This window comes from Hemibagrus wyckioides, linkage group LG04 (assembly GCF_019097595.1).
Source record: "Hemibagrus wyckioides isolate EC202008001 linkage group LG04, SWU_Hwy_1.0, whole genome shotgun sequence".
NCBI lineage: Eukaryota > Metazoa > Chordata > Actinopteri > Siluriformes > Bagridae > Hemibagrus > Hemibagrus wyckioides.
In genome coordinates, this window is record NC_080713.1 from 29,004,684 (window position 1) to 29,020,749 (window position 16,066).

At 39.7% G+C, this 16,066-nt stretch overlaps 1 protein-coding gene across 2 annotated transcripts in view; it reads right to left on the reverse strand.

The window, feature by feature from the left end:
* The window catches only part of LOC131352418 (protein unc-13 homolog C-like), a 203,088-nt gene that overhangs the window by 66,832 nt on the left and 120,190 nt on the right, over window positions 1-16,066 (reverse strand). For both annotated transcript variants that reach the window (XM_058388541.1, XM_058388540.1), the window contains exon 19: window positions 5,552-5,678. In XM_058388541.1, the coding sequence (XP_058244524.1) occupies window positions 5,552-5,678 (127 nt within the window). The remainder of the gene's footprint in view (window positions 1-5,551; window positions 5,679-16,066) is intronic.

A 16,066-nucleotide genomic window follows, 5' to 3' on the forward strand; every position in this document is an offset into this window, starting at 1 on the left:
ATAAAAAAGCTGCTCCGCTCAAATAATGACTCTATAAATCCACAGATATGAGCTGCGAGTTTATATACGACGACAGCAAGTCGTTTCTCATTAAAAGCCCTGGCCATACATCCCACCGTAAATCAGAGGGAGAAAGGGGCACCATTAAAAATGACCTGTCTGAGAATTGAAGCGTATGGCATGCGGTTGCGGCCAGGGTGGAAGGGGACTGTGTGTGTGTGAGAGAGAGAGAGAGAGAGAGAGAGAGAGAGAGAGAGAGATGGTGAAGAGGTTAGGAAAAGCATGCTGGGAATTCACAGCTCATGGAGGTGCGAGCATAAACACAACATGGCTCCAGAGTCATTAGTGAAACCCATGGAGCTGAATTGATGCACACGACGCAAGCAATAAAACAGAAACGTGTTTCGGAAACATGTAGAAGTTCGGCAGCCCTCAGCTTCTTCTCATCAAACACGATGGCACATGTTCCTCACTAATGTCACATGTATCTCATTTCGTGTTGATTTATTTCAGTCAGAGACTAACAAGCATGCCTCCTGATTGGCTGGAATGGAAGCGTGGCACCTCACCCAGTGTTTGTCGATAAATAAATAAATAAACAAACAAACAAACAAATAAATAAGCAAGGAAGCAAGCAAAATAAATAAATAAATAATTAACCAAAATGAACAACCAATAAATAAAGAAAGAAAGAAAGAAAGAAAGAAAGAAAGAAAGAAAGAAAGAAAGAAAGAAAGAAAGAAAAATAAGCAAGCAAGCAAAATAAATAAATGAAAAAAATAACCAAAATAGATAATAATTAATTAATTAAATAAATAAATAAATAAATAAATAAATAAATAAATAAATAACCAAAAAACCTAATTAAAAACAAATAAAAAATGAATAAATAAAGAAGTAAACCAAATAAATAAATGAATAAATAACAAAATAAACAACTAAAAAAATCCCTAATTAAAAACAAATAAAAATAAATGAATAAATAAATAAGTAAACCAAATAAATAAATGAATAAATAACAAAAGTAAATATAAAAACCCAAATTAAAAAACATAAAATAAGTAAATACATAAGTAACCAACAAAGATAAATAAGTAACCAAAAAAAGATAAATAAATAAACAGGGTTTTATGAAGTAGAAAGAGAAGCGTGACTCACTGCATGATTCCTTCTCATATTGAACAGGATTATTGTTCTTGTGTGTTTGCGACTGAATTTTGTGTTAAATCTTTTCTCCTCCAGAAACTCTACGCTGTGTTAAACCGAGTGAAACCCTCACCCAGTCTTCTCACGTGTGTTTGCATCGACACGTGATCCCACGTGATCTGTGAAGTTCACTGTTCATGAGCTGTGTGAGTTTTCATCGTCCCTCACAGCCTCAGATAAAAAAAATAAATAAAAAATAAACAAAAAAAAAATTCCAAGTGCTGTGTGAATTAAACAAACGAAACAAACAGGAAGACGGCTTCAGGCAATATGGGTAAAAATACTGCGCTGCTGCTGAACCGGCGGTTTGTTAAAGCAGCACTAATTCTCTGAGAGAGATGGGTTTACTGGCCATTTTTCCCCTCATGTTTACGTGATTTATACGAAGAGACATGCTGTGGGTGAGATATTAGGACACACGTCACACATAGCTGGGAATATATATTCCTCTTTACATACACAGCTTCGTCACGTCGAATCCTCTGCTAGGGGCGAGGCGGCGTTTAAAGGAAAGAAGGAAAAAGAAAAGAAGAAAAGCAAAACCTGTGTGTATTATGTAGGAGTCACATAAATATGAATTAAACATGCGATCGTACACCACCTTTTAAAGATCTGTTTTCATTTCCTAATCAGAAATGCTGTCAATTTCTGTTTCTTTGGATTTTTATATAATTCTCTCAATTTTTATTAATGTTCTTGAAACAAAATGTCATTTGGGGATGAGTCATTGTTTTTATTTCATTTTTCACTACATTTTTTTTTTAATTCCTCAAATTTTGTGCTTTTTTTTCCCTTCAGAAATCTACCCTAAACTGGTGAAACCACACACGAGCACAGGAATCTTGTTCTAAGCTCCGCCCACTGAGACACATCTGTACTGAGCTTCTATGAGAGCTGTGCTCCTGATCCACACACGTGAACGGAAGCGGAATTCGTCCGAACGCGTGTTGTGACGTCACACGTGTCATTTTGTGTCATTATGGGAAAAACGTCAAGATCCTCCGGATCTCACAGAGTTAGCTTGCGGTCACAAAAACGGTGAAATCCTGCAGGGAATGATGGTGGGATGTTGTGAAGATCATCATGAATTCTGAAATATTTCAGCTCAGAACCTGGCAGTTACACCACTGAAAGAGCTACAATATGATTCCATCGTCCAGTCCATATCTGACCAGCTATCATCAGAATTTGTGACTAATGACGCAATGACATTTTTTTTTCTTCCCTCTGATTGGATGAGACATCGGTATCTCAGGATCTACAGGAAGTCCAGCAGTAGCTGCAGCAGTAGAAAGTGGATTGGTGTGTGTATGAACACGGCTCTGCTCTTATAGCGCTCCTTACATCCTTTAATCTGGGAGTTTGGTCTTCCAAACAATGGTGTGTTTTTAGAGATCGCAAACTAATCTTTACTCCATGATACGCTATCAGTATATCCAACATCACACCATATGAACCTCCTTCATCACAGCAGCGCTGAATGAACTCCATTTTCTTATTAATATAAATATACGTTTGTTATTTTCTCAGATTTAAAGTAAAAAAATGGTATAAAGTGAAGGCACAACTCCACACATGTACAAGAAAGATACACAAGTTAGATACACAATTTCCTACTTTCTGTATATCCCGAGTGACAGATGTCTCGTCCAATCAGAGGACAGAATTCCATTCGCAAACTAAACCTACCTTTTCCACTTTGTCTGACTCGTCCTTGTGTTTCTGATTTGTTATTTTTTTCTGATTTGTTTATTTTGTTTCTGGATTTGTTATTTTGTTTTTTTTAATTGTTATTGTGTTTTGCACTCCTCGGCTATCTCATATTCAGAAGATCACCTGGGATATTTCTGAGATAATGAGAGCTGTGATTTTGTGCTGTTTGAAGGCAGAGGTATGCAGTGCTGACAGATCGAACCCGTGCCTGAATCTGATGCTGGAATCCGAGCTGACAGGCCGTTTAGTGACGGTGTACCAACTCTACAGATCCGTGTATTGTTGTATTTCAGAGAGCGCCATCGAGATTGATGTTAATAAATAGCACAGCCGCAGCAGCTCTCCTCCTCTGTCTGCTCTCAGCAGGAAAATCAATCCCACTCGAGGTGTGTGTGTTCTTTGATTGACAGGTGTGTCGTCACGGCCTGAGACTCGACCCGTGCTGTCATCCCACCCCGTCGTTCTCCCAACTGTCTCTAATGGATTAGACGCCGTTTTGGTGCCAAGATCCGGAGAAAAGGGCAGCATGCCCGGGCAAAATGGGCTCCGAGAGATGATAGGTAATCTTACATGTGTGTGTGTGTGTGTGTGTGTGTGTGTGTGTGTGTGTGTGTAAGAGAGAGACAGCATCTTAGAAAGATAGAGGCTGAGGGGTGTGTGTGTGTGTGTGTGTGACAGCATATTAGAAAGACAGATGCTGAGGTGTGTGTGTGTGTGTGTGTAAAAGAGAGACAGCATCTTAGAAAGATAGATGCTAAGATGTATATGTATGTGTGTGTGTGTGTGTCAAACAGAAAAATAAGGACCAGAGAAAGCGTGTGTGTGTGTGTGTGTGTGTGTGAGATAGCATGTTAGAAAGATAGATGCTGAGGTGTGTGTATGTGTATGTGTGTGTGTGTGTGAGTGTGTGTGTGTCAAACAGAAAAATAAGGACCAGAGAAGGCATGTGTGTGTGTGTGTGTGTGTGGGTGTGTGTGACAGCATGTTAGAAAGATAGATGCTGAGGTGTGTGTGTGTGTGTCAAATAGAAAAATAAGGACCAGATATAGTGTGTGTATGTGTGTGTGTGTGTGAGAGAGATGGCATGTTAGAAAGACAGAGATGCTGAGATGTGTGTGTGCGTGTGTGCATGTCAAACAGAAAAATAAGGACCAGAGAACGTGTGTGTGTGTGTGTGTGTGTGTGAGTGAGCTTCTAAATGGCAGTTAATTTAGCACGAGGTCATCAGGTGTGTCCGAAACAGATGGCAGCTGACATGATGCCTTGCTGTCTAATAAATCAGTTGTCTTTAAGGCAGAACAGAAAGAAATCAGTTAGAGACGGGTTTCGAAGGAAGTTCTGCATCGCGTTGTTGCTAGGATACACACACACACACACACACACACTCTCTCTTTCTAACCTTAAAGTCCATTAAGTGAGCTGGAGTAATGTATCATTGTGAAAATAAAGTCAAGACTGTGTGACTATACTGATCATTTTAATTATTTGTCCATAGACTGCTCTTTCTTTCTGTCTCTCTCTCTCTCTCTCTCTCTGTCTCCCCCTCTCTCTCTGGTTACTTTTCATTTTTTTCAGGCTGTCTGACCCATGGCATTATGGGATATGAACAGCAAGGGATAAATATAAGCTGCAATTCCACATCACCTGGTGCAAACATTTCATTCAGACCTTTCTCAGTGCTGTACTGCTGAGCATAGAGGCCACGCCTCCACCACTGTGACTGACACTATAGAGGCCATGCCTCCTCCACTGAGACTGACACTACAGAGGCCACGCCTCCACCACTGTAACTGAAGCACAGCAGCCACATCTACTTCACTGTAACTGAAGCACAGTAGCCACACCTCCTTCACTGTAACTGAAGCACAGTAGCCACACCTCCTTCACTGTAATTGAAGCACAATAGCCACACCTCCTTCACTATAACTAAAGCACAGCAGCCACACCTCCTTCACTGTAACTGAAGCACAGTAGCCATACCTCCTTCACTGTAACTGAAGCACAGTAGCCACACCTCCTTCACTGTAACTGAAGCACAGTAGCCACGCCTCCTTCAATGTAACTGAAGCACAGTAGCCACACCTCCTTCACTGTAACTGAGGCACAATAGCCACACCTCCTTCACTATAACTAAAGCACAGCAGCCACACCTCCTTCACTGTAACTGAAGCACAGTAGCCACACCTCTTTCACTGTAACTGAAGCACAGTAGCCACACCTCCTTCACTGTAACTGAAGCACAGTAGCCACACCTCCTTCACTGTAACTTAAGCACAGTAGCCACACCTCCTTCACTATAACTAAAGGACAGTAGCCATGCCTCCTTCAGTAGAACAGCATTGAAGCCACGCCTCCTCAACTAGGATGGTGACACAGAGGCACACCTTCTTCTCTGACGAGCTGCAGAGGCCACGCCTGCTCCTCCACTAGGACTAAGACACTGGGTGTGAAGATCAGCTTTGATATTGATAAAAAAAAACTGCAAATCCCATAACTTTTGAATTACAGAACCTTGGCTCTGAGTAAAGGACAAACAGATAGAGACAGATAGTGTGTGTGTGTGTGTGTGTGTGTGTGTGTGTGTGTGTGTGTGTGTGTGTGTGTGTGTGTGTGTGAGACAGAGTTTACTCACAGGGAATATTCCGGAGGCGTCCCCTTGAAGGCTGGAAGTTCTTTGACGTACTCGTTGTAGAACCATTTGACTTTGAAGTGCAGGTTCATGTACTCAGTGCTCTTACACAGGCGCTGCTTCTCGTGTTCTGTGTGCAGGAAAACAAACAAACAATTAAACAAACAAACAATTAAACAAACTTAGCTCTAACTTGTTTGTTAAATTAAAAGTTCCCCGAACATGCTAATGATGAAGAAAACTAAATGGAGCTAATTAGCATCACAGTCATGATACGCTAACAGAACACTACCGGTAAAAACTTCTGGATGTTTCTGCTAACATCCCTCTGTTTGGGAATGCTAACTATTCCAAACATGCTAATACAAGCGTATGCTGGGTTTCTGGTCAATAACATACTGTTAATATCTGCATTCCTCTTGCTAGCACCCATGTCTCCAACTGCTAATATCTCTGTGGTTCTCCTCGCTAACGCTCCTGTGACTCTCTGAGTTTCTCCTGGCTAATGGCTGTTTCTATGGCTAATAACGTCTTGATTCTCCTGGCTAATCTAATTGTCTGTGTTTCTCGTTGCTAACGTCTGCACGCCTGCCTGCTGTCTGTATTTCTAATGCTAATGTCTGTGTTTCTCTTTGCTAATGTCTGTCTGTTTCCTTGCTAATATCCTTGTGTTTCTTCCTAATGTCTGTCTTTGTTCTTTGCTAATGTCTGTCTCTCTCTTTGCTAATGCCTGTCTCGCTTTTTGCTAATCTTTAGCTCTCTCTTTGCTAATGTCTATCTATCTCCTTGCTAATATCTTTGTGTTTCTTGCTAATGTCTCTCTCTCGCTTTGCTAATGTTTGTGTTTCTCTTTTGCTAAGGTCTGTGTTTCTTCTTTGCTAATGTTTGTGTTTCTCTTTGCTAATCTTAATCTCTCACTTTGCCAATGTCTGTCTATTTCCTTTCTAATATCCTTGTGTTTCATGCTAATGTCTGTCTCTCTATCTTTGCTAATATCCGTGTTTCTCCTTCATTAATAAATATTTCTGTCTGCTAACACCTCTGTGTTTCTCCTTGCTAACATCTGTACAGTTAAGCCTAAGTGTTTCTATCTATATATTTAAACCTTTTATATATTTTATATATTTAAACCTTCTCTTCATTCCTGTGTGTAGTTTTTTACTCGCTAGAAACAAGTCAGTTAACATGTCCATGCTAATGTCTGCGTTTCTGCCTGCTGTCTTTGTTTCTGTTGTTGATATCTCTGTATTCTTTGTGTTCATGTTTATTACATCCTTGCCTGAGGTAAGTCTCTATGCATGCTAACACCTCTGCGTTTATCCCCGCTAATGCGCCTGTGTGTCTGTGGCTAATACTCCTGTGATTTCCCTCTGAATGTCTGTATTGCTGCCTGCTAATGCTCGTTCTCTTCTTGCTAATACCCCTGTGTTTCTGGCCGCTAAGAGAGCCATGGTATTGCATTCTAACACAACGCTTGTGCCTGGCAGCGGTCTGCGCTCGCTAACCCGCTAACCCTGCTGAGCTGATGCACTGTGACTCTGGCGGAGAAGCCGGTGATAAGCTGTGACGGCTCAGATAATGAAAGTAGGGTTGGATGAAGGCAGGAAGGGAGAAGAAGCGACAGAGCGAGAGAGGAGAGAGAGGAGAGGGTGAATTAGCTAGGAGAAGATCGGCTAAAAGACAGATGAGAAGACAGACACACTGACTCATTTCCTCAACACTTCTGTTTCAGGGTTAAAGAAAGAAGTCAAATATTTTCTGAAGACGAATTTTTAATTTTAATCTGATTGTTCCAGATGAGTCCCTGTGAATGAGCTGTTACTATAACAACCATAAGTCACATTTAGACCATTCTCATGCTAATATCTTCTCAATTCTCAGGGCTAATGTAGCTGTCTGTGTTACTGTCTGCTATTGTCCATGTTTCTCTTCACTAAGGTCTGTGTTACTGTCTGCTAATGTCCATGTTTCTCCTCGCTAATGTCTGAGTTTTTCTTGCTAATGTCTGTGTTTCTCCTTGCTAATGTCTATGTTCTTTCTAGCTAATGTCTGTGATTCTTCTTGCTAATGTCTGTGTTTCTCTTTGCTAATGTCTGTTTCTCCTCGCTAATGTCTGTTTCTCCTCGCTAATATCTGTGTTTGTCCTCGCTAATATCTGTGTTTCTTCTCGCTAAAGTCTGTGTTTCTTTTTGATAATGTCTGTGTTTCTTCTTGCTAATGTCTGTGTTTGTCCTCACTAATGTCTGTGTTCTTTCTAGCTAATGTCTGTGTTTCTTCTTGCTAATGTCCATGTTTCTCCTCGCTAACATCAGTATTTCTACTTCTAATGTGATTATCTGTACGAGTTTCCGTGAATCTGCTGTTTCTATAGAAACTACATATACACTTGTAATTTCCGTGTTTGTCCTCATCAATGTCTGTGTTTCTGTCTGATAATGTCCATGTTTTCTTGTTAATGTCCATTTTTTTCACGCTAATGTCCATGTTTTTTCCTGCTAATGCCTGTGTTTTTTTCTGCTAATGTCCGTGTTTTTTTCTGCTAATGTCCATGTTTTTTCCTGCTAATGTGTGTGTTTCTGTCTGCTAATGTCTGTGTTCCTTCTTGCTAATGTCTGTGTTCTTTCATGCTAATGTGATTGTTCTGAGTACCTGTGAATGAGCTGTTACTATAGAAACAATAAAGTCGTGTTTCTATGAACTGGGGACTTGCAGCTTCACCTTCTGACCAATCAGAGATCAGAGTTCCATGGCGCAGTGGTGTGAATGTGTAATGTGACGGCGGGGATTGAATCTCATGCCTGTATATTTAGATGTAGGATTTAATCAATTCAAACACTTCGAGCACTTTGTTCATTTTTTTCCCAGTGGACTTCATGCCAAACGGCTTCAGTCAAGAGCCCTGTGTAAACACACTCGAGTCTCCTGCTATCACACGGGAGGTGAGATGGAGGAGATACGACACCTGGACCTGATGCAGCACCAGCCAGGGATTAGTACAGTTTAAGCACAAAAACTACGTCTAATCTAGTTCAAGATGCTGGGCTCTGATGAAATCCACCATAGCGATGAACAGGACGTAAATGAAGTGTACAGATGTCCTCAGATACAGCAGCTGGCTGAAGGATTTGGGGCTTGAGAAGGCTGTGTCTCCATACACTACACACTCAACAGCTTTAACTCAAGCTGTTCCTCAAAAAGAAAGAGTTGCTTCTCCTAATAACTCTCTGTAAAACATGCATACTGCAGCTTTAAAAAAAAATACATATTGCAGCTTTAATAAAACTTGCACACTGCAGCTTTTAAAAAAGTTACATATTGTAGCTTTTATAAAACAAAGACACTGCTGCTTTAAAATTACATATTGCATCTTTAATAAAACCTAGACACTGCTACTTTAAAAATACATATTGCAACTTTAATAAAACTTGCATGCTGCAGCTTTAAAAAAAATACATATTGCAGCTTTAATAAAACTTGCACGCTGCAGCTTTAAAAAAATACATATTGTAGCTTTAATAAAACGTGCACACTGCAGGTCTAATAAAACTTGCATGCTGCAGGTCTAATAAAACTTGCACACTGCAGCTTTAAAATGGCATATTGCTGCTTTAATAAAACTCGCACACTGCCACTTGAATCAAATATTGCAGGTTTAATAAAACTTACACACTGCAGCTTTAATTAGATGGGCATACTGCAGTAGTGCAGATTAAATGAATCAAACATCAACTTTGATACAACAAAAATGACACACTGCAGCTTTAAATGAAACTAATATCTCCAATGGAAATTACATTGAGCGGTTTTAATAGACCTTACACACTGACACTTAATAATGGACACTTTAATAATACACACTGCAGCTTTAAGAAGGCACACTGTAGCTTTAATAATACACACTGCCGCTTTAAGAAGGCACACTGCAGCTTTAATAATACACACTGCAGCTTTAATAATACACACTGCAGCTTTAATAATACACACTGCAGCTTTAAGGAGGCACACTGCAGCTTTAATAATACACACTGCAGCTTTAATAATACACACTGCAGCTTTAAGGAATCACACTGCAGCTTTAATAATATACACTGCCGCTTTAAGAAGGCACACTGCAGCTTTAATAATACACACTGCAGCTTTAAGAAGGCACACTGCAGCTTTAAGAATATACACTGCAGCTTTAAGAAGGCACACTGCAGCTTTAATAATACACACTGCCGCTTTAAGAAGGCACACTGCAGCTTTAATAATACACACTGCCGCTTTAAGAAGGCACACTGCCGCTTTAAGAAGGCACACTGCAGCTTTAATAATACACACTGCCGCTTTAATAATATACACTGCAGCTTTAATAATACACACTGCCGCTTTAAGAAGGCACACTGCAGCTTTAATAATACACACTGCCGCTTTAAGAAGGCACACTGCCGCTTTAATAATACACACTGCCGCTTTAATAATATACACTGCAGCTTTAATAATACACACTGCCGCTTTAATAATATACACTGCAGCTTTAATAATACACACTGCAGCTTTAAGAAGGCACACTGCAGCTTTAATAATACACACTGCAGCTTTAATAATACACACTGCAGCTTTAAGGAGGCACACTGCAGCTTTAATAATACACACTGCAGCTTTAAGAAGGCACACTACCACTTTAAGAAGGCACACTGCAGCTTTAATAATATACACTGCAGCTTTAAGAAGGCACGCTGCAGCTTTAATAATACACACTGCCGCTTTAAGAAGGCACACTGCAGCTTTAATAATACACACTGCCACTTTAAGAAGGCACACTGCCGCTTTAAGAAGGCACACTGCCGCTTTAAGAAGGCACACTGCAGCTTTAATAATACACACTGCCGCTTTAATAATATACACTGCAGCTTTAATAATACACACTGCCGCTTTAAGAAGGCACACTGCAGCTTTAATAATATACACTGCCGCTTTAATAATACACACTGCAGCTTTAAGGAGGCACACTGCAGCTTTAATAATATACACTGCCGCTTTAATAATACACACTGCCGCTTTAAGAAGGCACACTGCCGCTTTAAGAAGGCACACTGCCGCTTTAAGAAGGCACACTGCAGCTTTAAGAATACACACTGCCACTTTAAGAAGGCACACTGCAGCTTTAATAATACACACTTCAGCTTTAATAATACACACTTCAGCTTTAATAATACACACTGCCGCTTTAAGAAGGCACACTGCAGCTTTAATAATACACCCTGCCGCTTTAAGAAGGGACACTGCAGCTTTAATAATACACACTGCCGCTTTAAGAAGGCACACTGCCGCTTTAATAATACACACTGGCGCTTTAATAATACACACTGCAGCTTTAATAATACACACTGCCGCTGTAAGAAGGCACACTGCCGCTTTAATAATACACACTACTGCTTTAATAATATACACTGCAGCTTTAATAATACACACTGCCACTTTAAGAAGGCACACTGCAGCTTTAATAATACACACTGCTGCTTTAAGAAGGCACACTGCAGCTTTAATAATACACACTTCAGCTTTAATAATACACACTGCCACTTTAAGAAGGCACACTGCAGCTTTAATAATACACACTTCAGCTTTAATAATACACACTGCCACTTTAAGAAGGCACACTGCAGCTTTAATAATACACACTTCAGCTTTAATAATACACACTTCAGCTTTAATAATACACACTGCCGCTTTAAGAAGGCACACTGCAGCTTTAATAATACACACTTCAGCTTTAATAATACACACTGCCACTTTAAGAAGGCACACTGCAGCTTTAATAATACACACTCCCGCTTTAAGAAGGCACACTGCAGCTTTAATAATACACACTGCCACTTTAAGAAGGCACACTGCAGCTTTAATAATACACACTGCCACTTTAAGAAGGCACACTGCAGCTTTAATAATACACACTTCAGCTTTAATAATACACACTGCAGCTTTAATAATACACACTGCCGCTTTAAGAAGGCACACTGCAGCTTTAATAATATACACTGCCGCTTTAATAATACACACTGCAGCTTTAAGGAGGCACACTACAGCTTTAATAATATACACTGCAGCTTTAATAATACACACTGCCACTTTAAGAAGGCACACTGCAGCTTTAATAATACACACTGCCACTTTAAGAAGGCACACTGCAGCTTTAATAATACACACTTCAGCTTTAATAATACACACTGCAGCTTTAATAATACACACTTCAGCTTTAATAATACACACTTCAGCTTTAATAATACACACTGCCGCTTTAAGAAGGCACACTGCAGCTTTAATAATACACCCTGCCGCTTTAAGAAGGGACACTGCAGCTTTAATAATACACACTGCCGCTTTAAGAAGGCACACTGCCGCTTTAATAATACACACTGCCGCTTTAATAATACACACTGCAGCTTTAATAATACACACTGCCGCTGTAAGAAGGCACACTGCCGCTTTAATAATACACACTACTGCTTTAATAATATACACTGCAGCTTTAATAATACACACTGCCACTTTAAGAAGGCACACTGCAGCTTTAATAATACACACTGCTGCTTTAAGAAGGCACACTGCAGCTTTAATAATACACACTTCAGCTTTAATAATACACACTGCCACTTTAAGAAGGCACACTGCAGCTTTAATAATACACACTTCAGCTTTAATAATACACACTGCCACTTTAAGAAGGCACACTGCAGCTTTAATAATACACACTTCAGCTTTAATAATACACACTTCAGCTTTAATAATACACACTGCCGCTTTAAGAAGGCACACTGCAGCTTTAATAATACACACTTCAGCTTTAATAATACACACTGCCACTTTAAGAAGGCACACTGCAGCTTTAATAATACACACTCCCGCTTTAAGAAGGCACACTGCAGCTTTAATAATACACACTGCCACTTTAAGAAGGCACACTGCAGCTTTAATAATACACACTGCCACTTTAAGAAGGCACACTGCAGCTTTAATAATACACACTTCAGCTTTAATAATACACACTGCAGCTTTAATAATACACACTGCCGCTTTAAGAAGGCACACTGCAGCTTTAATAATATACACTGCCGCTTTAATAATACACACTGCAGCTTTAAGGAGGCACACTACAGCTTTAATAATATACACTGCCGCTTTAATAATACACACTGCCGCTTTAAGAAGGCACACTGCCGCTTTAAGAAGGCACACTGCCGCTTTAAGAAGGCACACTGCAGCTTTAATAATACACACTGCCGCTTTAATAATATACACTGCAGCTTTAATAATACACACTGCCGCTTTAAGAAGGCACACTGCAGCTTTAATAATACACCCTGCCGCTTTAAGAAGGGACACTGCAGCTTTAATAATACACACTGCCGCTTTAAGAAGGCACACTGCCGCTTTAATAATACACACTGCCGCTTTAATAATATACACTGCAGCTTTAATAATACACACTGCCGCTTTAAGAAGGCACACTGCCGTTTTAATAATACACACTGCTGCTTTAATAATATACACTGCAGCTTTAATAATACACACTGCCACTTTAAGAAGGCACACTGCAGCTTTAATAATACACACTGCTGCTTTAAGAAGGCACACTGCAGCTTTAATAATACACACTTCAGCTTTAATAATACACACTGCCACTTTAAGAAGGCACACTGCAGCTTTAATAATACACACTTCAGCTTTAATAATACACACTGCCACTTTAAGAAGGCACACTGCAGCTTTAATAATACACACTTCAGCTTTAATAATACACACTTCAGCTTTAATAATACACACTGCCGCTTTAAGAAGGCACACTGCAGCTTTAATAATACACACTTCAGCTTTAATAATACACACTGCCACTTTAAGAAGGCACACTGCAGCTTTAATAATACACACTGCCGCTTTAAGAAGGCACACTGCAGCTTTAATAATACACACTTCAGCTTTAATAATACACACTGCCACTTTAAGAAGGCACACTGCAGCTTTAATAATACACACTGCCACTTTAAGAAGGCACACTGCAGCTTTAATAATACACACTTCAGCTTTAATAATACACACTGCCACTTTAAGAAGGCACACTGCAGCTTTAATAATACACACTTCAGCTTTAATAATACACACTGCCAATTTAAGAAGGCACACTGCAGCTTTAATAATACACACTGCAGCTTTAAGGAGGCACACCACAGCTTTAATAATATACACTGCAGCTTTAATAATACACACTGCCACTTTAAGAAGGCACACTGCAGCTTTAATAATACACACTGCCACTTTAAGAAGGCACACTGCAGCTTTAATAATACACCCTGCCGCTTTAAGAAGGGACACTGCAGCTGTAATAATACACACTGCCGCTTTAAGAAGGCACACTGCCGCTTTAATAATACACACTGCCGCTTTAATAATACACACTGCAGCTTTAATAATACACACTGCCGCTGTAAGAAGGCACACTGCCGCTTTAATAATACACACTACTGCTTTAATAATATACACTGCAGCTTTAATAATACACACTGCCACTTTAAGAAGGCACACTGCAGCTTTAATAATACACACTGCTGCTTTAAGAAGGCACACTGCAGCTTTAATAATACACACTTCAGCTTTAATAATACACACTGCCACTTTAAGAAGGCACACTGCAGCTTTAATAATACACACTTCAGCTTTAATAATACACACTGCCACTTTAAGAAGGCACACTGCAGCTTTAATAATACACACTTCAGCTTTAATAATACACACTTCAGCTTTAATAATACACACTGCCGCTTTAAGAAGGCACACTGCAGCTTTAATAATACACACTTCAGCTTTAATAATACACACTGCCACTTTAAGAAGGCACACTGCAGCTTTAATAATACACACTCCCGCTTTAAGAAGGCACACTGCAGCTTTAATAATACACACTGCCACTTTAAGAAGGCACACTGCAGCTTTAATAATACACACTGCCACTTTAAGAAGGCACACTGCAGCTTTAATAATACACACTTCAGCTTTAATAATACACACTGCAGCTTTAATAATACACACTGCCGCTTTAAGAAGGCACACTGCAGCTTTAATAATATACACTGCCGCTTTAATAATACACACTGCAGCTTTAAGGAGGCACACTACAGCTTTAATAATATACACTGCCGCTTTAATAATACACACTGCCGCTTTAAGAAGGCACACTGCCGCTTAAAGAAGGCACACTGCTGCTTTAAGAAGGCACACTGCAGCTTTAATAATACACACTGCCGCTTTAATAATATACACTGCAGCTTTAATAATACACACTGCCGCTTTAAGAAGGCACACTGCAGCTTTAATAATACACCCTGCCGCTTTAAGAAGGGACACTGCAGCTTTAATAATACACACTGCCGCTTTAAGAAGGCACACTGCCGCTTTAATAATACACACTGCCGCTTTAATAATATACACTGCAGCTTTAATAATACACACTGCCGCTTTAAGAAGGCACACTGCCGCTTTAATAATACACACTGCTGCTTTAATAATATACACTGCAGCTTTAATAATACACACTGCCACTTTAAGAAGGCACACTGCAGCTTTAATAATACACACTGCTGCTTTAAGAAGGCACACTGCAGCTTTAATAATACACACTTCAGCTTTAATAATACACACTGCCACTTTAAGAAGGCACACTGCAGCTTTAATAATACACACTTCAGCTTTAATAATACACACTGCCACTTTAAGAAGGCACACTGCAGCTTTAATAATACACACTTCAGCTTTAATAATACACACACTGCAGCTTTAATAAGACACACTGGCGCTTTAATAATACACGCTGCAGCTTTAATAAGACACACTGCCACTTTAATAATACACACACTGCAGCTTTAATAAGACACACTGGCGCTTTAATAATACACGCTGCAGCTTTAATAAGACACACTGCCACTTTAATAATACACACACTGCAGCTTTAATAAGACACACTACCACTTTAATAATACACACACTGCAGCTTTAATAAGACACACTGCCGCTTTAATAATACACGCTGCAGCTTTAATAATACTCGCTGCAGCTTTAATAATACACACACTGCCGCTTTAATAAGACACATTGCAGCTTTAATAAGGCACACTGGAACGTTAATAAGACACACTGCTGCTTTAATATGACACACTGCCGCTTTAATAAGACACACTGCTGCTTTAATATGACACACTGCCACTTTAAAAAGACACACTGCCGCTTTAATAAGGCACACTGCAGCTTTAATAAGACACACTGCCGCTTTAATAAGGCACACTGCAGCTTTAATAAGACACACTGCCGCTTTAAGAAAGCACACTGCAGCTTTAATAATACACATTGCAGCTTTAAGAAAGCACACTGCAGCTTTAATAATACACATTGCAGCTTTAAGAAGGCACACTGCCACTTTAAAAAGACACTTCAGCTTTAATTAGGCACACTTTAATGTTAATAAGACACACTGCCGCTTTAATAAGG